The sequence below is a fragment of the Oryctolagus cuniculus genome, chromosome 6 (assembly GCF_964237555.1).
Source record: "Oryctolagus cuniculus chromosome 6, mOryCun1.1, whole genome shotgun sequence".
Classification (NCBI taxonomy): Eukaryota; Metazoa; Chordata; class Mammalia; order Lagomorpha; family Leporidae; genus Oryctolagus; species Oryctolagus cuniculus.
In genome coordinates, this window is record NC_091437.1 from 116,809,140 (window position 1) to 116,832,616 (window position 23,477).

The 23,477-nt window shown below is 38.0% G+C and overlaps 1 protein-coding gene across 1 annotated transcript in view; it reads left to right on the forward strand.

Annotated features, from left to right (window-relative positions):
- SLC26A7 (solute carrier family 26 member 7) overlaps window positions 1-18,580 on the forward strand; it is a gene marked incomplete in the record, with an annotated part of 135,722 nt that extends 117,142 nt beyond the window's left edge. Inside the window, 4 exon segments of the mRNA NM_001195763.1 lie at window positions 10,863-10,964; window positions 15,283-15,337; window positions 15,420-15,523; window positions 18,545-18,580. Of these exon segments, the coding sequence (NP_001182692.1) occupies window positions 10,863-10,964; window positions 15,283-15,337; window positions 15,420-15,523; window positions 18,545-18,580 (297 nt within the window).
- Window positions 18,581-23,477: the final 4,897 nt, after the last annotated feature.

The window sequence follows — 23,477 nt, forward strand, 5'->3', positions numbered from 1 at the left end:
ATTGTATCTATTGAGAAATGTGCTTTTCATTTAAAAATTTTTTTTAAAGATTTATTTATTCACTTACTTGAATTGCAGAGAGATAGAGAGAGAGAGAGAGAGAGGGAGGAAGAGTCTTCCATCTACTGGTTCACTATTCATTCCCTAAACCAGAATAGCTAGGGGTTAGTCCAGGCCAAAGCCAAGAGCCTGTAACTCCATCTGATTCTCCCACATGAGTGGTAGAGATCCAAGCTCTTGCCCTGTCTTTCACTGCCTTCTCAAGTGAATTAGCAGGAAGCTGGATTGGAAGTTGAGCAACTGAGACTCAAACTGGTGGATATGGGATGCCAGCATTGCAAGTTGCAGCTTAACTAACTACACCACACCACCAGTCCTTGTTTTCCTTTTCATTTTGAATGTTCTTGAAATAATTTTAATCTCAAATTCATTTGACTTTCTAAAAATGTATTGCAAGTATAATGATATCTATTACTTTAAATATATATTTCAAAATAAGTGATTTTCTAAAGCATGGAGCTAAAGAAATGACATAACTTATAAAAGAACAAAAGAGCACATTACATAATTCTGTTATTAGGTCACAAGTTTGAGTAAATAATTCTATGCTGAAGGTTAGGATAAAGTGGATAGTTTTTTAATTTTGATTTTTTTCCCTCTTTTAAAAGTAGATATAAAATAATTAAACATATTTATGAGGTAAAGTGTGAAAAGTTGATACAAGTACACAATGTGTAATGATCAAATCCAAGTAATTAGTATTTCCACCTTAAACATTAAAATTTTTTAAATAATGGGAAATCAGTTAAAATGTATTATTTATGAAAAGAATGCCAGATTATTGCCCTACTTCTTAAGCCTTAACTGTTTCTCTTTTTTTGGTTGGCTCTAATTTTATTTATTGTTTCTCACATAATTTGTGACTTTTTTCTCTTTTGGCTTCATTACTAGGGACAAGAAGTTAATAGATGACCAATCTTGAGGAAATGGAAGCGTGAGAGAGAGAGAGAGAGAGTTGGAGAGAGCTAGCAAGGGAGGGCAGATTAACATGCCTTTGGGAGTAACTAGGATTAAGTCTCACCTCCACTTTGGATTCCAGCTTTCTGTTAATGCACACCCTGGGCGGCAGCATGTGATGACTCAAATACTTGGGATCCTTGCCACCCATGCAGGAGACCCTGATGGAGTTTCTGGCCCCTAGTTTCTGGGTGGACCAGCTCTGGTTATTGTGGGCATTCGAAGAGTGAAACAGTAGATGGAATATCCCTCTCTCTCTTCCTCTTCTCCTTCTCTCCTTCCCTCCCCTGGTCAGATGATTCAATTAAAACCAGATGGTAGAATTAATGATATCCAATAATTGTCTTTAATAAAATGATTAAATCATTACTAAATTTAAGAGATTCTAATGGTATATGATATAAGCATCACTATTAAGAGAAAGAGCCAAGAGAATTTTTCTTTTTTAAAAAAATGTGCTACAATGGATGTGAGCATGATTCAGAAGCATGTGGTTAAAGATCTGGGAAAAGGGGAGACTATTCTCAATAACTGGCAAGCATTCTTGTCTTTGGTTGAGGATTCAGTTGGATGCCAGACTTGGGTTGCTGTGTTCTCAGGTGGAAAACTGGGAGAGACCTTCTGACCATTATTGTCTCTGTGACTATGTATTGTGCCAGAATGCACATTTCAGTGCCTTTCAAAAATGGAAATTAAAAAGGCAGGTTTCGGATTGACACACCATTAAGCTGAAAGTCTTTACCAGAAAGAAATTTATAACAGAAAGATAACTCAATATCCCTGATAAATTTGGATATCAGGAAATACTCTTTGCAAAGCTCTGTTTTTCAAAGAAGAAATCATACTCACAGGGGAAAAATATAAGTAAAATGGTGCGTATCAAAACTTAAAATGGTGCAGCTAAATCGGTACTTCTGGAAATTTTGCATACTGAACTGCATATATTAGGAATGAAGGCTAAAATACTTATTTAATTACCTATATAAAAAGATAATACAAAATGAATGTGATACAAGTAGAAAGGAGGAAATATTTAAAGACAGAAACAAAAATGGAGAATAAACACACAATTAAGAGGCTCAACAAACCCCCAAGTGATGGCTCAAGAAGTTGGGTCTCTGCCACTCATCTGGGAGAGCTAAACTGAATTCCCAGCTCCAGGATTTTCCTGGCTCAACCCTCACTATTGGGAGCGCTTGGGAAGTGAAACAGAAGTTGAGAATGTGCTTGTTCATTCTTTTTCTCTCTCTCACCCTTTCTCTCTTTCTCTCTCTCTCTCTCTCTCACACACACACACAGAAACACTGTAGTTTGTGACTAAACAAACATCATAAATACCTGTATGTCTAACATAAGTCGCAGGTGTATATAAATCATCACATATTTATACATCTGAGTTTATAATATATATAATACTGAACATTGTATTAATCTTTTAAACATACTTTTGGGAGGAAAAACAAGGCAAAGAAAAACAGATTCTAATTCCATTTAAACTTAAAAAATTTAACCATATTAATTTTTGCACTTCTAAAGACAATACAAATGACATCTCTAAGTATTTGTTCCTGGAAATACATACAAGATCCTTTATAAGAATGTTGCTTATAATCCAGGCTAAACTGGAAACAACCAAAATTACAATAAAATGGATAAATAATATGTAACATGTTTATGTAAGGAACAAAACATACATCATAACATTTGTTATGTTACAATATGTAATATGTTCTAATTAATAATATAGCATGTAGAATAGAATAGAGTGGTCTAGAAATATATGAGTAACTGTATTTTTCTACACAAACACTAATGAAGCTCACATGTCAGCTTCTCTTTTCTAACATCTTGTAGCACATTTACTTTCTTGTGATGTGCTCTTGAAGATATTTATGTATTTCTGGTATAATACTTACTTAATGAAAATTTCTTGAACATCTTACTGGCCTGCTCTACCAAGAACCTATTCAAGGAGTTCTAAGTTCTGCATCCCTACACATACTTTGCACTGGACAGCAGCTAATGGGTAAGGCCACCTTTGCTGTGTCCTTATGAAACTCTTTGGCATCTGTAGCCTTTTGTAGCAGCTTGGTGTCATTGATCAGAATATTTCTTCTGCCATTCTCCTCCTCTCCCCTCTTGTGATACTTCTAAATACCCTTGGTCCTTTTTTCTCTCTCCTGTTTAGTAACACTATCCTGCTCTCTTCTCCTGATGCTTTATATACCATTATATATTATTATGTTTACTGCTCTCATGATTGATTTAATCTCCCAATTTAATTACTGAAACCTGCAACTCTCAGTTTCATTATCTTTACATTTTCACTTCAGTCACAGAAGTGGCTGATTCTGTCCTTGATCATGTTCAGAATGAATTAGTGTGACTTTCGTATTGATTTTCTCTGCTATGAGACGAACGATTCTGAAGTTTTGAAGCTCTCATACGGGGAATGACAGGGAACCCAACGGGGTGGCTGAAAGGGAAGATGAGTTTAGAGTGGAGGATGGTAAACTCAAAGTGAGACCATCCAGTGGATTCTGGGTGGATACAGAATAGATCTGGAAGTGACCAAAGTGATGTCATAGACTGACTAAGCAAGTGAGTAAGGTGGAAGAAAAAAAAAAAAGAAATCCCTTTCCTCAACAATCTTTTTAAAGGGGAAAGATTTGGAGTTGAGCACATAATAGCATAACCAAAATATACAAAACAAGCTAAATAAAAGACAGAAATCATGTTATTTCTCTGAATCAAAATAAAAATGATTCTACTTGTGGAAATATCTTTCTTTTTTTACTATTTTTGGTAGTTTGGATCCCAAAACATTTCACTCATCTGTGCTAAAGCCAAGAGGCCCCCTGTCTCTACATTGGTTTTAGAGTTATGATGCTCCAGTTCCGCTTTTTTTTTTTTTTTTTTTTGACAGGCAGAGTGGACAATGAGAGAGAGAGACAGAGAGAAAGGTCTTCCTTTTACCGTTGGTTTACCCTCCAATGGCTGATCCGAGGGCAGGAGCCAGGTGCTTATCCTGGTCTCCCATGTGGGTGCAGGGCCCAAGTACTTGGGCCATCCTCCACTGCACTCCTGGGCCACATCAGAGAGCTGGCCTGGAAGAGGGGCAACTGGGACAGAATACAGTGCCCCAACCGGGACTAGAACCTGGTGTGCCGGCGCCTCAAGACAGAGGATTAGCCTAGTGAGCCGCGGCGCTGGCCCAATTCCACTTTTACCGCCTACTCTCCAACTTGTGTTCTTATCATTGGGGGAATGACCACCAGGGGTGGTCTTGACTCACACATCACATTCTTCCTTTCCTTCCTATATTAATTTATGTCCTTTTCCAGTGAGTAAAGACTTCTTACGCTTTTTGAAATAGTCTTATTTATCTGCTAAATCATGGGCACAATGATTTATATTTACATGTTCAAGGATGAAGAAATTAGACATGATCTGCCGTTGTTGACCCTGATGTCTAAACAAGTTCTTACCTCTCCAAATCGCCTTCCCATCCACCAAATCACCAACCCATGTATTCAAGTTGCCTATTGCTTTGGTAATAAATTGCCACCAAATTCATGTCTTGAAAGCACAGATTTAGTATTTAACAGTTTTGGGTGATTGAAATCTAAAATGGATCTTTTGGGCATAAAACTCAAGGTCTTGGCAGGCAGGGTTGTATTCATTCTGGAGGATCTGGAAGAATTTCCAGGGCTACCTTCATTCCTTGGCTCTTGGCCCCACTCTCCATTTCCAAGCCAGCAGTGCGACAACTTTGTATCTTTCTCCTACAAGGTCTCCTTCTTACATCACTTCTCTGATACTGAATCTCCTGTTTCTTTCTGATTACATCGGAACCACTTGGGCAACCTAGACTAAGCTCTCCATCCCAACACTCTTAATTTAATTATATCTGAAACTTCTTTTTTGCCATGTAAGTAACATATTCCCAGGATCTGGGGATTAAGATGTAGACATCTTTGTGGGTTCATTATTTTATCATACCCAGTCTCCCATGCCTCCTTAGTTCTGTCTGCACACTTTCTTCACCACTTGGAAAGCTTCAAATAACTAGTTCAACTAACTTGTCTCCCTGTTTGGTTGTGAGTATTTTTAGGATAGGGACCATCATCTCTTCTTGTTAACTGGTATACTTAAATTTCCTGGGATAGTTCTTAACATAAGCACTGAATACATATATATTTTTCTGACTGGATGAATGAATGAATGAATGAAATGTTCAATAATATTGCAAATGTCTCCAAAGGTAGTATTGTGGTTTGTCCTAAATGTGTATTGCACCCTTGTTTCTTGAGAAATTAGAGATGTAAATCTGCTTCTCAACAGTTAATTGATACCAACAGAAAATAGTTTCTTTTAAAAAATTGTGCAACTCACAGACTGTCAAGAATCTTTTGAAGTATATGAAAGCTCTCCTAAATTATGCAACTATGAATACTTTTTAATTAAAGGAGTTAATGAATATTCCTCAGGAAAGAGCTGGCTTCTACCGTCTGGAGTTAATTGCACACCCACACCTGATGGTTAATTTCTTTCTGAAATGTTGTTTTTTGTAGATAAAGCTCATCATTTACCACACTCCACATGGGTATAGATTAGTTGTCTCCTTTGCACATGCTCCAAGCCTACTTCACTTTGCTTAAGGCAGGATATTAGCTGTGCATTCACTCCTCTCTTTTCTAGGGTGATGTGATTTTTATTGCACTGGTTGATTTACTTAGAAGCTTACAACACAAGGTTATAGCCATAAAATCAGTACAATGGCAGAACTAAAAGGATAATGTATAATGTAAAGCTTTACTTATTTTGGAAAGATTTCAGAAATGTCCATTGTGCTTACACTTTCATTTGAGTCAATTGGTAACTTAACAATTAAGGATGTCTTTTTTTTATTTAGAAGAAACATCATGAACTGCTTCTCTTAAAATAGCTGCCTTAAATTATTGTTCACAACTACATGGCGTGACTCTTTTGCTTTATTTTGTTTTGTTTCTTTCTGAAAATATACACACACTTGATTAAAGGAATAGCAGATGTAAAAATAAAAGACAAAGCAAGACACAGCATGAATGAGTTCTCAAACAATAGATTTTTGTACCTCTATTGATAAAGCCCAAATGTTTTCATAATTAATCTATCAACACGTAAGTTATGAAATTATGACCAAAAAAAGGCAAGGACAATGTAGACATTATAAATATGGTAGGATAGAAAAGGAAAAAAAGCTTTTTTCTTAAAGAATTTTCAAAACCTTTTTATCACCATTTTCTAGTCATTTGGAGACAATTATGAATCTCTGGATCACATACATGCAGGTTATTTTGCACTCCAGTATTTCTTTTTTTTTTTTTTTTTTGGACAGGCAGAGTGGACAGTGAGAGAGAGAGAGACAGAGAGAAAGGTTTTCCTTTGCCATTGGTTCACCCCCCAGTGGCTGCTGCGGCCGGCGCACCCTGCTGATCCAAAGCCAGGAGCCAGGTGCTTCTCCTGGTCTCCCATGCGGGTGCAGGGCCCAAGCACTTGGGCCATCCTCCATTGCACTCCTGGGCCACAGCAGAGAGCTGGACTGGAAGAGGAGCGACCGGGACAGAATCCAGCGCCCCGACCGGGACTAGAACCCGGTGTGCTGGCGCTGCAGGTGGAGGATTAGTCTATTGAGCTGCGGCGCCGGCCCACTCCAGTATTTCTAAGTTCAAAATACCAGTTAAATCTTATAATCTACTAGTGACAACCTGAATTAGTGAATTGAGAAAAATTCTAAGGTCTTGTTTGACCTCACTGGAAAAATGTGTCATGATTGAATATGTATGTCTGTGCTAGCTATGTAATGGAATGCTAGTGTTCATGCCATATAGATATGGGTAATAATTTATGCAACTTCTTTTAGGGAAAGCAATGTACTACCATGTTTTCTAAATAAAGCAATTGCAAAAATTTTTTCAGATTACGATATATTTTTGCTACACCTCTCTTGCAGATATTATTATTATGTTTTCTAGTAACTAACTAATGAGATGTAGGACGGTGCCGCGGTTCACTTGGCTAATCCTCCACCTGTGGCGTCGGCACACCAGGTTCTAGTCCCAGTTGGGGTGCCGGTTCTGCCCCGGTTGCTCCTCTTCCAGTCCAGCTCTCTGCTGTGGTCCAAGAAGGCAGTGGAGGATGGCCCAAGTCTTGGGCCCTGCACCCGCATGGGAGACCAGGAGGAAGCACCTAGCTCCTGCTTCAGATTGGTGCAGTGCGCCAGACGTAGCAGCCATTTGGGGGGTGAACCAATGGATAAAGGAAGACCTTCCTCTCTCTCTCTCTCTCTCTCTCACTGTCTAACTCTGCCTGTCCAAAAGAAAAAAAAAAAAGAGATGTAAATATCTCAGAACAATTCATCATTACTTTTTAAACTTTTAGGGTTAAATGATAATGCTGATTTTTTCCTACAAAATGAACAAAAATTTTGATTGCAGTTTAGTTTGAAAAATATGAAATTTTGTAAAAGATAGGCCATATGGTTAGCAAAATGTTGTAGAAATGTATGAAAGAAAAGACTAATTGATCCATTATTGAAAATATAAATGGTTTAAGTTACTTAATCAAAGTCATTGGATTCTGTTAAGTAGCTGGTTTTTGTTATGTTTAAAAGGAGTATACCACCTTTAAGCAGTGCTTTGCCTGAAAACCTTTATCAAAACTACTTGGAGCAGGGCAGTTAGGGTGGGATTCTGGAGAAACACCTGATTTGCAGCCTTTACCATTTTACATGGTTTATGTATTTTATAATGATTGATTTTAAGCCAACAAATATTATGCAAGCAAAAATCAAACAATCTATGTTATTAAACATACAGTTGGGAAAATATGTACATAATTGACTTTTAGTAGCTAATATGACCTGGCCCAACCTACTACTGTGTTTAGAGAAACCATACATATTTTATTATCTCAAACAAATACATTACAAAGAATAGTCATAGGAAACCTTCAAATATTGAATATCAACATGCATTGTAAGCATGATTAGTGCTACCAGAAAATTTTAAATCTAACTTCTAAGAGGAGATCTAATTTAATCATATATATATATATATAATGAATTATTGATGTTTTCTGGAAAAGCTTTCTTGATCAATAACTGTTAGAAATTTTTGTTACACAAAAATTTAATAAAATATTCTGTTATACAAAAATTTAGTAAAATGTGTATTTTTAAGACTCAACAGTCCACTTGTCATTATAGTCAGTATTCTTTGCCTATAATAAGTATTTTACTTTTTCTGTAATCTTAATCCTTTCCTATCATTGGTAGTGCGCAGGGGCAACTTTTTTGAAGAAATAAGTAAGTAAATTTAAATAATAAACAAACAATGAAATACTCCATTAGTAAAGTCCTAGATTTAATTAGGCAAATTGTGATTGATAACAGTTACCACTGAGTTGTCTGAAAATAAGCTAATTTATGATAATTTTTTATTTTATTTGAAGTTCTGCTTTACCATTTTAGGCCAATGGAAACATAGCCTGAGTCTATACCCAATACTTTGCCTCCCTTCTCATGAGAGGACATGGAAGCTGAAGTTCCTGCTGCTGGAGTTCCTATCGCATTGTTGGCCCTCAATCACTGTTGCCTGAACAGGAGCAGGCAGTTTTAGGTCCTAAGCTATCACTGGTGTCTAATTAAGGCTGTCCACATGGTTGGGATTCTTACGTCTCTACATTGTTTCTACTCTATGGAATCTTACACATCTTTCAAGGCTACTTTTCTGTATTAAACCTTCCCTGATCACTCCAAAAAGACTTCTCTTTTTTATATATCCCTACTTTTTTCATGTTATTTTCATGTCATTTGTGTAGCAGTGCTATCTTTGGCACTCAAGGATATTATAAGCTCCTTGATTCAAGGAACATGATGTCACACATATTGATTATCACCCACTACATCTAAAAATGTTTCTTGGACAAAGCACATTCTCTATAGTTATTATCCAATTAATAAATTTGAATTTAGATTTAAGGTGAAACTTGGAAAAAATTTCATGCATGAATACCACTTTTCAAATACATTAAAATTATTTTGTAGCTTTTTACTTTTATTGCCATAAAGCAATATTCATAACTATTTTATAATTTCTGCTTGCCTATTTTTTCTCTAAGTAGCAGTTTTTTAAATGCACTCTTTCCTTCTTACTTCTCTCCGAATTGCGAAACAATCATATTTCTACTTTTCTATAGCTGCTAAAGGGAAAATACTGAGGATCTTAATTGGCAAAAAATTCCAATTAAGAATTTACTTTTTTTCAGGGAATTCCATAATAGATTTGAGTTTATTTGATAGAATAATAAGGGGAGAATCTTTGCCTACGTGATCTTTTTTGAGAGTCATAGTGCTCCCAAGAGGAACCCAAAATGGGGCCCTGTCTCTGTTAGAAACATGTAATTCCTCGTGAGAAAACTGTGCCCAGAGAATGTCAATCAAAAAGACAAAATGAGCTCCTAAATAAAGTCTTTTTTAGGGGGTGGAGGTGGTGGGTGGGTGTTGGGTGTATTCAGAGATTTACTGTGAACGAAATGAAGTTTAATTTTCTAGTCCCTCACATGGATCCTTGCATAAAAAGTCTCAACAAAGGACTGTTTCCTAATACATGGGCCCCCAATTACAAACATTTCATTCGTGACCAAACAGGGTTCTACATGTCGGCATGCTCCTTTAGGAAACAGTGTGATAACGTGGAAAGCACACTGTTCAGGATGTCTAGAGGCCTCAGAGTTTGTCTGTGATTAGCACTAACCTACAAGATATTCTTTCCAAGGGCCAGCACTGTGGTCTAGAGGGTTGAGTCTCCTCCTGCAGTGAAGACATCCCATGTGGGAGTCCAGCTGTTCCACTTCTGCTCCCACTCTTGCTAATGTTCCTGGGAAAACAGAAGAAGCTGGCCTAACTACTTGGGCCCCTGCACACACATGGGAGACCTGGCAGAAGCTCCTGGCTTCAAATCGGCCCAGCTCCAGCCATTGCAGCCATTTGGGGAGTGAACCAGTGGATGCAAGATCTCTCGCTCTCTCTCTCCCTCCCTCTTCTCTAAATAAATAAATTAATAAATAAACTAACTAACATAAAAATTACTTAGACCATTCATTCACATAATGAATGCCCCACACATTCTTTAAAAAAAAAAAGATATTCTCTCCAAAGCATTTGACCTCGCTGAACCTCACTTTATCTGATAATCAGCTTATCCCATCTTTCTCTCTAGATTATATGATAACTTCCTGAAATAAAATTTTAATAATCAAAATGCAAAGTTCAGAGGCAATTAGTAATTAACTAAAAAGTATTAAAAAATAAGAAGTGTTCAGATTTATTCATTTTTTAACATTTATGTATTTGAAAGTCAGAGTTACAAGAGAAAGAGAGGCAGAGAGTAAGAGGGAGAGAGAAAGAGAGAGAAAGATCTTCCATCCGCTAATTCACTCCACAAATGCCTGTAACTGCCAGGGCTGGGCCAGGTCTAAGCCAAGAGCCATGAGGTTCTTTCAGCTCTGGCATTGTGTGGCAGGGGCCCAAGAACTTGGGCCATCCTCAGCTGCTTTCCCAGGCCATTAGCCTGCTAAACCTACTGAACCAGAAGTAGAGCAGCTGGAACTTGAACTGGCACTCATGGGATGCCAACGTTGCTGGTGGCAGCTTAACACACTACACTACAATGCCAACTATGAAATGTGCAGATGTAGTGTTGATAATCACAAGGCCACCTGTTGTCTTCCCACCATTCAGCGAATTCAGTAGCAGAAATCTCCAAGACTTCTCCATAACTTGGGTCTCTGTTCTTCCTACAGAAGAAGCTTCACAGCGCTGCACTAGTGAGAAGTATTCATTAATCCTGGATTGCAGTGGATTGACCTTTTTTGACTCTTCTTCAGTCTCCATGCTGGTTGAGGTATTTATACAGCCTGGGTTTGCACTGAGAACTTCCTGTCTCTTCAGTAACAAAGATTTTCATCTGTCCCCTCTCATCTCTGCTCCAATGTCTTAAGCCTGCTTGGTTCTATACTCATCTTTTTGGCCTCTTTGCCAAGGGCATAGATTTGTTTTCAGGAGATCAGGCTTCTAGATGTATGCATGTGTGAATGTCAGTATTTATTCACAGCACATGGACTTGAGATATTGTGGGCATAATTTCTGCTGGTCAATTAACTTACAAGGCTTCCAGGAAGAAGAAGGAAGCCCCTGCTGGTACACTGTGGTGATGGCAGGATGTTCCCTCCTATCATGGCAGGGTAAAATTTGGCCCAGTGTCACTCCTAGTCTCTAAACAGTGCCCAGGGCAAGGATTTTTCTCTGTACCCTTGGGTAATAGTGCCATTTTCTGTACCCCATGATTTTCATGGGGTCTGTATGAGCTAGGTATGCAAAATTACAACCCAATTTGCTTATTTAAAAAAAAACTGATGCAGCTCACAAACTCCTATTTTCCACAAATAGAAAAAATCTTTAATTTTGCTAATTCAGGGAAAGATCAAATCCTTATGAGATTTCCCCTTTGCCTCTGACTTTAATACAGAGTCCCTTTCCTATTTTCCTTCTGTTCTTTCCCTTAATACAGTTAATTGTCCAGGGAGGGAAGGGGACTTTGGGGCTGGAGAATCTTCTGTTCCTGGTGTCCTAGCTTCTCAGCCCACTCTATGCACATCGCTTAGCTCACCTAGTCTTCAGGTGCTTGTGCCCAGAAATGTTCTTCCCCTGGAGTCCTGTGGTTTCTACCCTTGTGTGGCTTTGCATTTATTCAAAGCTTCTGTTAAAGCCCTGTGAAAATGATTGGAGCTCTTTCACTGCATATCACCCTCACTTTTATTGTGCTCTACAAATCTGACCCTTAGAAGCTTCCCTGAACTCTGGTTCTTCTTACTCAGCTCAAGGAAGCTGCAGTGTTTTGTGTGGGGGACCTCATCACATCATGACTCTGGAATGCTTTGTGGCAGATCAGAGGACTGTCCTCATTTATTCTTCTCTCAGACAGTGCAGTTCTGTGCTGCCTGATGCTCCTTATCTGAATATAGTTGCTTTCATATTTTTGTTCAGTTGTTCACTTATTTATGGTAGATGGGATAGCCTTGTATTAGTAACTCAGCATAGATAGAAGTGGAGATTGGACGTTGCCTTTTAAAGAGCTCATCTCAGAAGCCTTGAATGGTCCCTTCACGAGGTGGGATTTGATGATTTTGTTGCATTATTGCATACCTTCTATGTCCATTCATATTTTAAGCTAACTTTGAAACTTCAACTTTTCAAACCCAAGATAATACAGAGGTCAGTGTTTCCTAAACTGCTAGTATAAAGTCAAAATGTGGGATCTCAGTGCAGCTGAGATGTTAGAGAAATCATTTCATTTGTGTGGGTTTCAGTTTATTCATTTGTGAAAATGAGGGGCTGATTTTGATTCAGGATTATCAGATATTTAGGAAGCAAATAACTATGCAAAGACAATTGAGGTTAAAATATCTTAGACCTTACATCTAATGACTATTTCTGACAATCTACTATTTTCCCATGTAATATTCTTTTATTTGCTTGTTGGTTACTTTAAAATCTTTGCATAAATAGATGTAAAATGCAATCTGAATTATTCTTACTTTCTTGCAACTAAACCAGGGTTGTCTACACATAGGCCCTCATTGCTGGAGGCCTTCTCGTGTTGGGCACTTGTATTTACTGTCTGTTACTCAAGTGTAGAACTTGTGTGCTTAGCAGTCATCTGAGGTGCACGTTTAAAGTACAGTCTCCTAGATCCTGAGTCACATCCAGCATCTTCATTTTCGGCAGTTGTAGGTAATTCTGATGCAGGTGGTCTAAGGATCCTGTTTTGAGAAAGGTTGAACTAGGGTTTTCTTGCTACTGGGAAAGGCTGATATTTGTATTTTTGATCAACTCTATTTTAAATTTGTCTCTGGAATTATTATCTGCCCTCTCTGGAAAGTGAAAAACAAGATTTTTAAGGTTAGTAAAGAGAAGGGAATGGTATCTTATGCTCAATGATCTTAGGATTGAAGGTTGATTCAGAGAAATTCAAACAATCTGGGTACTGGATTTGTTGAGAAAGAGGGTTTTGTAGTGTTTGTTTTTTTATCTTTCACCTTATGATTATAAAATTCTAAACAACAGAGTGATGGAGAAATCAACTGTCAACCATTTATTTTTAAATCTGCAGGAAATGCCTTTTATCTTTGGTCAGAGTTTTTTCTTCATCTATATACACAAAACAAGCAATTTTGAATTAGTTTTCCTTTAATGTCTTTATTACCAATCAGTTTACTTCATTATTGTAACATTATTACATATGTTAAGAACATAGGCTTTAAAGATAGACACACCCTGGATCCAAATATCAGCAGTGCGCTAGTGCTGTGGTCTATGCTCAAGAACTGTTTGATTTTGTATAAATTGGACGTAGAAGCACTCCTTCTATCCATTTGTTGAGAGGCAGAAATGACAGATTGCATAGAAAGACTGTAAGATAGAGTTTAAAAGCTACTAAGTACTCAGTAATGTGAGTCTCTGTAATTTTGTAACATTATACCAGCCTGTTATTTCTTAGGCCCAACCACTCTGGCAAAGAATCCAGAAAAAGAGTTGCAAGGACTCTTCAGCCAGGCATGTCTTCCTACCTTCTAACAACATCCCCTGCGCTCTCTTTGTAGTTGTTTTAGCAAAGGGAACATTCTCTTGGGAGATCTCAGCTGAAGCAGGGCCACTGACTTCTATTTACTCTTTGACATGGGACACTGGAGAGGTCAGTGGACTGGAGATTATGTTTATCAGCATCAACAAACCATGCACAGCAATGTGTTTGTACTTCATCGAGCTTAAGAAAAAGTCAAACACTGAGAGGTCACCTTGAATTAATCATTTTATCCTACAGAAGCACGAACCATTTATTCAATGGCAAATTCCCAGTCCATGCATTTTTTATTTAGTTGTTTGTTTGTTTGCTTTTTCATTTATGCTCAAATTGATGCATAATTCTTCACAATTCTCAGAGAGAACTACTTACTGCTGGAAGAATATGAGGGAAATTCTGGATGTATCATGTATTCTCTTAGATTATAAATGCAGCTTTTTGTACTTTATATGTAAGATATATTACCACTATATAACCAAAAGCACCCTACTGTAAACATTATGGCATTATTAAAATAATATTTAATAAAGCAATAAAAGTTTGCTTTCACTGCCTTCCATGCACTACTTTGGTCTGGGTAAATTTAAGATCAGTCTTTTATATGTTGTTTCTACTTGAGATTTTTTTTTTAAAGATTTGTTTATTTGTTTGAGAGGCAGAATATAGACAGAGAGAGTGAGACAGAGACAGAGGTCTTCTACCTGATGGTTCATTCCCTAAATGGCTGCAATGGCTGGAGCTGGGCCAATTCAAAACCAGGAACTAGGAGCTTCTTCTGAGTCTCTACCTTGAGTAGAGGGGCCCGAGCATGTGGCCCATCTTCCACTGCTTTCCCAGGACATTAGCAGGGAGCTGGATCAGAATTAAAGCAACAGGGACTCTATCCAGCACCCATATATGACACCAGCACTGCTGGCAGCGGCCAAGCCTACTACACTACAGCGCTGGCTCCTCTACTTGAGATTTTCTAGACCTTAAAAGAGACAAGACTCTCTGGAGTATGCCAAGCAAATTAATGAGAATGTCTCATTGTGATGGATCTTTAACAAAGGAGGCTGAGCAACAAAATTTGGCTTGGAATCTAGGGAAGTTCTCAACTGACTACCCTGCTTGCTATTTACATAGTCCTTGAATCTGCTGAAATTGTCCTAGAATTTTAAATAGTAAGGCAGCAGCTTTCAATACTTTCACAAATGGGTCTTTGACTACCCACAGAAGAGGTTGAGAACATTTTATATCACTGTCACAGGAATAGAAAGATGATGTTTTTAATTTTGTTAAATAAAGTGGAAAATCTAAGCAGCCAAATAGAGTTTCAGTAAAGGTGAATGCTCTGCTGTGTTGATCTTGGCCTTCTAGGCACTCACCGTGTTATGCCTAACCATGTAACAATGCCTCCCTCTGGTGGTTTGACTTCATAAACAGGATTTCTCTCTCTCTCTCTCTCTCTCTCTCTCTCTCTCTCAACTGGAAACATCTTTTCTGAAGTCCATCTTATTGCTTCCTGCCAGCTACCCTGAATTAATTGTGGCTATACTGAAAATAAAGTAACTAATTAATATTTCAAATATTCTTTCAGATTTACATGGACTGCAATAGCAGGAGTGTGGATGTATCATTAGCCAATTGCACAGGTAATAACGTGTCCTGGGCTGTCGTTGACCACAATTCTGCTGCTGCTCCATGTGCCCTTATATAATCTATTCTTTCTTGTAGCTTCCTTGATTAAAGCAATGAAGTACTATGGAAACCTAGACTCAGAGAAACCAATTTTTTTTGAATCAGTGTCTGCTGCAATAAGTAACAGCTATTCAAATAAGGTGAGTGGAGTAAGTTGATTGGTATGTAGGAGTTCTGAGAAATAAGAACATAGAACCAAGGGCTTTGCTTTTTTTTTTTTTTTTTTTTTTTTTTTTTTTTTTTTTTTTTTTGACAGGCAGAGTGGACAGTGAGAGAGAGAGACAGAGAGAAAGGTCTTCCTTTGCCGTTGGTTCACCCTCCAATGGCCGCCGCGGTAGGCGCGCTGCGGCCGGCGCACCGCGCTGATCCGATGGCAGGAGCCAGGAGCCAGGTGCTTTTCCTGGTCTCCCATGGGGTGCAGGGCCCAAGCACCTGGGCCATCCTCCACTGCACTCCCTGGCCACAGCAGAGGGCTGGCCTGGAAGAGGGGCAACCGGGACAGAATCCGGCGCCCCGACCGGGACTAGAACCCGGTGTGCCGGCGCCGCTAGGCGGAGGATTAGCCTAGTGAGCCGCGGCGCCGGCCCGCTTTTTTTTTTTTTTTTAAAACTTATTACCCTTCTGAAATCTAGAATCTATTGAAATCTCTCTTTACTGCAGAGCTGTCTGCCACAAGTGAAGGCTTGTTGCCTTTCCTTTTGGGGCTAATTCTGATCTCTAAAGCATCATTTGGATCTTTTAACAATGTCACTGCTCCAGAGGTGGGTAAAATCTGGGCTGCAGGCTATGTAAGGCCCATGAAATTTGGTCTGGCCCTGTCAAGGCAACCACAGGTGGACTCAAAATTTAATAAATCTATAGCAGGCTACTTAAAAAAGATAGATTTATTTATTTATTTATTTATTTATTTGAATTGCAGTTAGAGGCAGAGGCAGAGGCAGAGAGAGGGAAAGAGGTCTTCCATCTGCTGGTTCACTCCCCAATTGGCCACAACAGCCGGAGCTCAGCTGCTCTGAACCCAGGAGCCAAGAGCTTCCTCCGGGTCTCCCATGTAGGTGTAGGAGTCCAAGCACTTGGGCCATCTTCTACTGTTTTCTCAGGCCATAGCAGCGAGCTGGATCAGAAGTGGAGCAGCCGAGACTTGAACTGACACTCATATGGGATGCTAGCCCTGCAGGTGGTGGCTTTACCTGCTATGCCACAGTGCCAGCCCCAGCAGGCTACTTTTTTCTCTCTCTTTTTTTTTATTTAATAACCGTGAATTTACAAAGTACAACTTTTGTATTGTGGCTTCCCCCCCCAACCTCCCTCCCTCCTGCGGCCCTCCCCTCTCCCACTCCCTCTCCCATCCCGCCCTTCATTGAGTTTCATTTTCAATTACCTTCATATACAGAAGATCAACTTAGTATACACTAAGCAAGGATTTCAACAGGCTGCCCTCACACAACCGCACAAGGTATGGGGTATTGTTCAACTAGTAGTGTTGTTTTTAAGTTTCATAGTAAAACACATGAAGGTCAGAGATCCTACGTGGGGAGCATGTGCCCAGTGACTCCTGTTGTTGATTTAACAATTGGCACTCTTATTTATGGCATCAGCAATCACCCGAGGCTCTTGCTATGAGCTGTCTAGGCTATGGAAGCCCCTTGAGTTCAACAACTCTGAACTTGTTTAGTCAAGGCCGTATCACAGTGGAGGTTCCTTCCTCCCTTCAGAGAAAGGCGCCTCCCTCCTTGATGGCCTGTTCCTTTTGCTGGGGTCTTGTTCACCAGAATCTTTCATTTAGGTTGTTTTTGCCACTGTGTCATGGCTGCCCATGCATATGAGACTCCCATGGGCCTTTTAGCCAGATCCAAATACCCCAAGGGTTGATTGTGATTCTGGAGTGCTGTTTGGGGCATTTGCCATTCTATGAGTCTGCCGAGCAGGTTACTTTTAAGTGAATTTTTAAAATGATTTATTTATCCATTTGAAAGAGTTATACAAAGAGAAAGGGATACACACACACACACACACACACACACAAAAGAGACAGAAAAATTTTCCATTCACTGGTTTACTCTGCAAATGGCCTCAGCAGCCAAGACTGGGCCAGGCTGAAGCCAGGAGCTTGGAACTGCATCGGGGTCTTCCAGGTTGGTTCATCGATCTATTGAGTCAGAAGTGGAGCAGCTAGGACTTACCTGGCCTGCAGGCCAACCATTCCTCACCCCTGGAGTAGTGACATTGATAAACTCTATACTCATGTGAGATACTGGCATTGCAGATGGAATCTTTAGCCACTGCTCCATGATGCTGGCCCCTTAAGTTGCAAATCTTGTATGGTCTACAAATGATATTATAAATATCCAAATGGCCCTTGGTAGAAAAATCATTCCCCGCTCCTGGAAGCTTTTATCATCTATCAAGGATGGACGGCTTACTTTAATCCTTCTTGCAGCATTAGCTGTCCTGGGAATTTGAACCTACCTGTCTCAAATGCCAAATGCAGATTTTTTTTCCTGCTGCGATACCCTTGTCTTCAAGCTTATTTTATTTGTTCTGTTTTGAAACATTATTTGTGGAGTCTACTGCTAATATGATCAGAAATGGTAAACTTACTTTCCAAAGACTTGTCTTTAAGGTTTAGTTTTAGTTCCGAGAACTCTGATTTCCTGTAACTTTTCCTTTGAATTTTAAATTATTTTGCCTTTCCTCATCCCTAGAAGAACATTTGGTGTCACCCAGGGTCAGCCTTCTTACATTCAATCAGAACAGTATGTATTTATGAAATAACAGTATATTATTATTATATTATTATTCCATAACTAACATGTATTGAGTGTTCACTATGTTCCAGGAAATTTTAAAGGCTTTACCCATATTAATTAACTAAATTTGCCACAGTGTCATAACATAGATAATATTATTGGGCCCTTTTTCAGAAATGGGAAACTGAGGGAAGTTATGCCATCTTTAAGTGGTAGAGCAGGTCTCCAAGTCAGCAGTCTGACTGTGGACCAACCTGGGGTGTTAAGGTACTATTCTCTGTTACCTCTTAGAATGCCCATTTTCTTAGCATGGCTGGACAGCTTGCTTCAGTTGCTACTGTTCTTTCATTGTGGTACCAATTCAAGAGTGGAGTAAGTGGCATATGCTGATTTGTTTCTCTTCTATTTCAGAATTTGAACAAACTCTGTGACCACAGTGAACTCTGAGGCCCTGTTGTTGCAGTACACCTCTTGTCTTCAGCAGCTGCCCTGAGGAGGCCATATTCTGGCATTTTGCACACCCTTTTCATTTAGATTCCACAGATGGCCTCTACTACTAAGTAGGATGTGTCTTAGTAACTGCACATCTACTGATCGAGATATGGCAATAGTTTTTCCTAACCTTTATGAGTAAGCAGGTTCACTTAGTTATTTTATGTAAAGTCATTGTGCATTTAGTCTTTTAGTGTACTGATGGGTAAACATGATTTGATTTCCTTTGACTACAATATATTGTGCCATTTTATATCTATTCGGTTGTAAGTTAATTTGTAAAAGTGATAAATGCTTTTGTCATAAGAGATTTGGAACATTTATAACCAAATATTTGTATGATTTCAGGATGATTCATAGCATAAAAGCAATTTAGTAAATATACAATTTTCCTATTCCCTCACCCCACAAAAGCCATTTAAACATCAATAAGGCTAACTATTAGCTTATACAATAGAAAAATGGAATTACTAAAAAACTAACAAAAGCAGTTGACAAACTAGAAACCATTGATCTTTATACCCTTCAATACATCCTTTCATGAAGTATTCCAATAAGGCTTTCCCATTTAGAAGAAAACTGGTATCCCAATAAAACCAAATCTTTGATCCAAATTAATTTTGCTATGAGTAATGCAAATGCTTAGATCTTCAGTCCAGATAATTCTAGTCTCCACATTCTTTGTTTTCTGCTCAAGTATTTTTTGAGCCAGAAATATGGAAATTGCCCATTTTGAAATTTTTTACATATATAATTTTTAGATGAGAAAATACTACTAGGAGAATAGCCTTGTGCTATTCTAGTATACGATTATCTGTACTAGTTTGGGGCTTCCTTATTTCATAGAGATAATAATAAGATATAATATACTTATCTATCTATATCACAGTAGATGGAGCTCTTTAGTATGGTTTTCTTTTTCTTTTATTAGAGGAGGCTTGATGTGATTACCTGTAAACTCTTCCATCAAACAGGATAACTAGCAACTAAGTACAATAAACCAGGAGGAATTGTATAGGTGATTGTTTTCATGCTTGATTATGTATTTATCATATACAAGTACATAAAGTTTTATACTTTTATCTAGCAAATTGATTTACCTAGGAGGAATTCTTTCTTTCAAAAATAGACATAGATAACATAATTATGTTTAAGTCTCAATGATATTTTAACTGTTCTAGAAATTAGCACAGTAACAAACAGCAAGATACTTAAAGTGAGTTTGATGCAACGGTTGTCAATAAATTAAAGAATGGCCATTTAGGTGTTTTCAATGGCACTTATAAGAATAAATTCTAATGCCTGCCAAGTGATAGACTAAAAGGTCACTAGCAACCTTTCATATAGCCCTTAATTTTAACCTTAATTCCTACATGAATCAATGTAATAAAATGAAAGGGAATAAATTCTCATAACTTGTCCAGACATTTCAGTGTTGTTTAAAGTAAACAACAAGGATTACTTTTTATCCAATGATAGTTTCAATCCCTTTACCCGTAATTTGGTTTGAAATGAATGAGACCACATCCCATTCCATGAAACACTGTTCCAGGGAAAGGTGGAGAAAATAATTGGAGGTGAAATTTCCTTAGAGAAAGAAATTTTGCTATTATTTGTGCAATTAAATTATCCCAATGGCAGATGATGATAATATTCACCACCCCTAATCCACTGGTCACTGGCAGACAAACATGAATCAAAGTCAAGAAAAGAAAATATATTTTGCTACATATAAATTGATATTTTGATATGAATCTTTGGCCTATAATTGAATTCATGCACTGCAGGCATTTTCTAATTTGTTAGAGATTATGGACCATGGATGACATTAAAATCATTATGGTTAATCGATAGACGTTTGTTCTGTTTTTATTGTCATAGTTGACTCATATTGTCTGAGTAGTCGTATTTGAATTAATTTCAGTATTCATTGTAGAAGTTTAATGGATACAGATTTCAAGCCAATAACTTGGATGTCATATGTTAATTTCATATCCTGAGGAAGAAAAAATAGTTTGCTGTATACAGCCTTTTGTCCTAAGGCTTCTATACAACAAGGCCACAGTGATTGCTGACCTGGAAAAAGTTCCTAGAATTGACTCTTGAAAGCTCATAACCCAAACATGAAAACATAATGTTCATTTCAAAACAGGAATTCACAACAAAAAACTCCAATATTTCTAGTGACACATTAAATGATTTTTGAGATCCCTCTTATTTTAATATATGATAAACTATTTCCATATTACTTACTATGGTAAAGTAAAATTGAAAAAAGTTAAAACTGGCCTATAGGAGTGTTAAAGACCTAGTAGAGTGGCATATATAAATTGAGCATAAAATATGTAACCAGGAAAAGACTGTTAACCATTACATTTATGCAAATTAAAATGCCCTTATATTTCACCATTTGTCTTTCATTTTAAAGGTTATTTGCCCCCAATTATATAATTCAAGTGTTGTAAGGTTTAGCTGGAACTACTTTGCAGTAATTTATTTGACAGATCTCTATTCTATAAATGTGTAATGTAATGAGGAAAGAGATCCTTCTTTTTTAATGAAAACATTAATGTGTTAATGCCCTGTTTGACATTTAGTGGTTAGCAAAATACATTAGTATGTTGTTGAACATACATATGCCTTAGAAATGCACATTCTGTGTCTTGTGGAATGATGATCTAATTCAGTGTAGAATATGGTTTTTGGCAATGAGTTTGTTGCCAGATTTCAAATAGGGAGCTAAGTGGTGCTTTCACAATCCAAAGATTTTTAGTTAAAAAATCATGTAGTCTAATATGCTGCACTTATTTTTTGTACTTTTCAATGCATTTAATGATCTTTTTTATAATTCTTTGTACTAACAGTATGTAACAACCAATTTAGATCGAAATAAATTGAAATATGATAAGTATTATACTTGTCCATTATTTCAGAGTATTTACTCCCCTACAAAGCAAATAATGTATGTTGCTTTTTTGGATTGACCACAGAGTATTGTGTGTTGAAAATTCCTGGAAGTACTCATTATTCTTAGTAATTTGTTCTTAGAAAATTTTGTCGTAGGACTGTGAAGTACTCTGCCTTAATTTATGGACTGCTGATAAGGGAGTTTTTTGCTGCAAGACTACAATTTTTTTTTTTTTGACAGATAGAGTTAGACAGTGAGAGAGAGAGACAGAGAGAAAGGTCTTCCTTCCGTTGGTTCACTCCCCAAATCTCCGCCATGGCCAGCGCCGCACCCATCCGAAGCCAGGAGCCAGGTGCTTCTCCCTGGTCTCCCATGTGGGTGCAGGGGCCCAAGCACTTGGGCCATCCTCCACTGCCTTCCTGGGCCACAGCAGAGAGCTGGACTGGAAGAGGAGCAACCGGGACTAGAACCGGGTGCCCATATGGGATGCTGGCGCCACAGACGGAGGATTAGCCAAGTGAGCCACAGCGCTGGCCCCTATAAGACTACATTTACACAGTACTTTTTCACCAGACTTACATCCTTTCTGTTATAATTTTAATTAATGCATAAATTTTTATTTTGTGTATGTTTTAGCTCTTCATTATATCCTGTTGTTTATAAGTACTTTCTGAGTTCCTGGGTTAAGTTCAGTGTTCTTCAGCATTTTTTTTAAGATTCCATGAGTTTCTTTATTATCACAGTTCTCTTTAACATATTTCCTATAAGTGTCTACTATGTACATAAAGCTATCATTTGCAATATATAAAATATGTCTAACTGAAAAATATTTGACTTTTTAAAAAAATTTTTTTAAACTTTTGTTTAGTAAATATAAATTTCCAAAGTAGAGTTTATGGATTACAATGGCTTTTCCCCACCATAACTTCCCTCCCACCCGCAATCCTCCCATCTCCCATTCCATTCACATCAAGATTCATTTTCAATTATCTTTACAGAATATCAATTTAGTATATATTAAGTAAAGATTTCATCAGTTTGCACCCACACAGAACACAAAGTGTAAAATATTGTTTAAGTACTAGTTATAGCATTAAATCACGATGTACAGCACATTAGGACAGAGATCCTACATGGGGAGTAAGTGCACAGTGACTCCTGTTGTTGACTTAACAAATTGACACTCTTGTTTATGGCATCAGTAATCTCCCTAGGCTCTAGTCATGAGTTGCCAAGGCTATGGAAGCCTCTTGAGTTCGCTGACTTCGATCTTATTTAGACAAGGTCATAGTCAAAGTCGAAGTTCTCTCCTCCCTTCAGAGAAAGGTACCTCCTTCTTTGATGGCCCGTTCTTTCTGCTGGGATCTCAGAGATCTTTCATTTAGGTGGTGTTTTTTTTTTTTTTTTTTTTTTTTGCCAGAGTGTCTTGGCTTTCCATGCCTATAATATGCTCATGGGCTCTTCAGCCAGATCCGAATGCCTTAAGGGCTGATTCTGAGGCCAGAGTGCTGTTTAGGACATCTGCCATTCTGACTCGGCTGTGTATCCTGCTTCCCGTGTTGAATCGTTCTTTCCCTTTTTTATTCTATCAGTTAGTATTAGCAGACACTAGTCTTGTTTATGTGATCCCTTTGACTCTTAGTCCTATCACTATGATCAATTGTGAACTGAAATTGATCAGTTTGACTCTTGAGATGGCATTGGTACATGCCACCTTGATGGGATTGTATTGGAATCCCCTGGCATATTTCTAACTCCACCATCTGGGGCAAGTCCAATTGAGCATGTCCCAAATTGCACTTGTTCTTCAGGATTTTAAAAGTTACTGATCCAAGGGCAAGAAGAAAAGCTGCCCTTTTAGGTGTTGAAAATACATCAGTAAATAAAAAAAAAGAAAGGAAGAAAGGAAGTAAGGAAGAAGGAGGGAGGGAGGGAGGGAGAAAG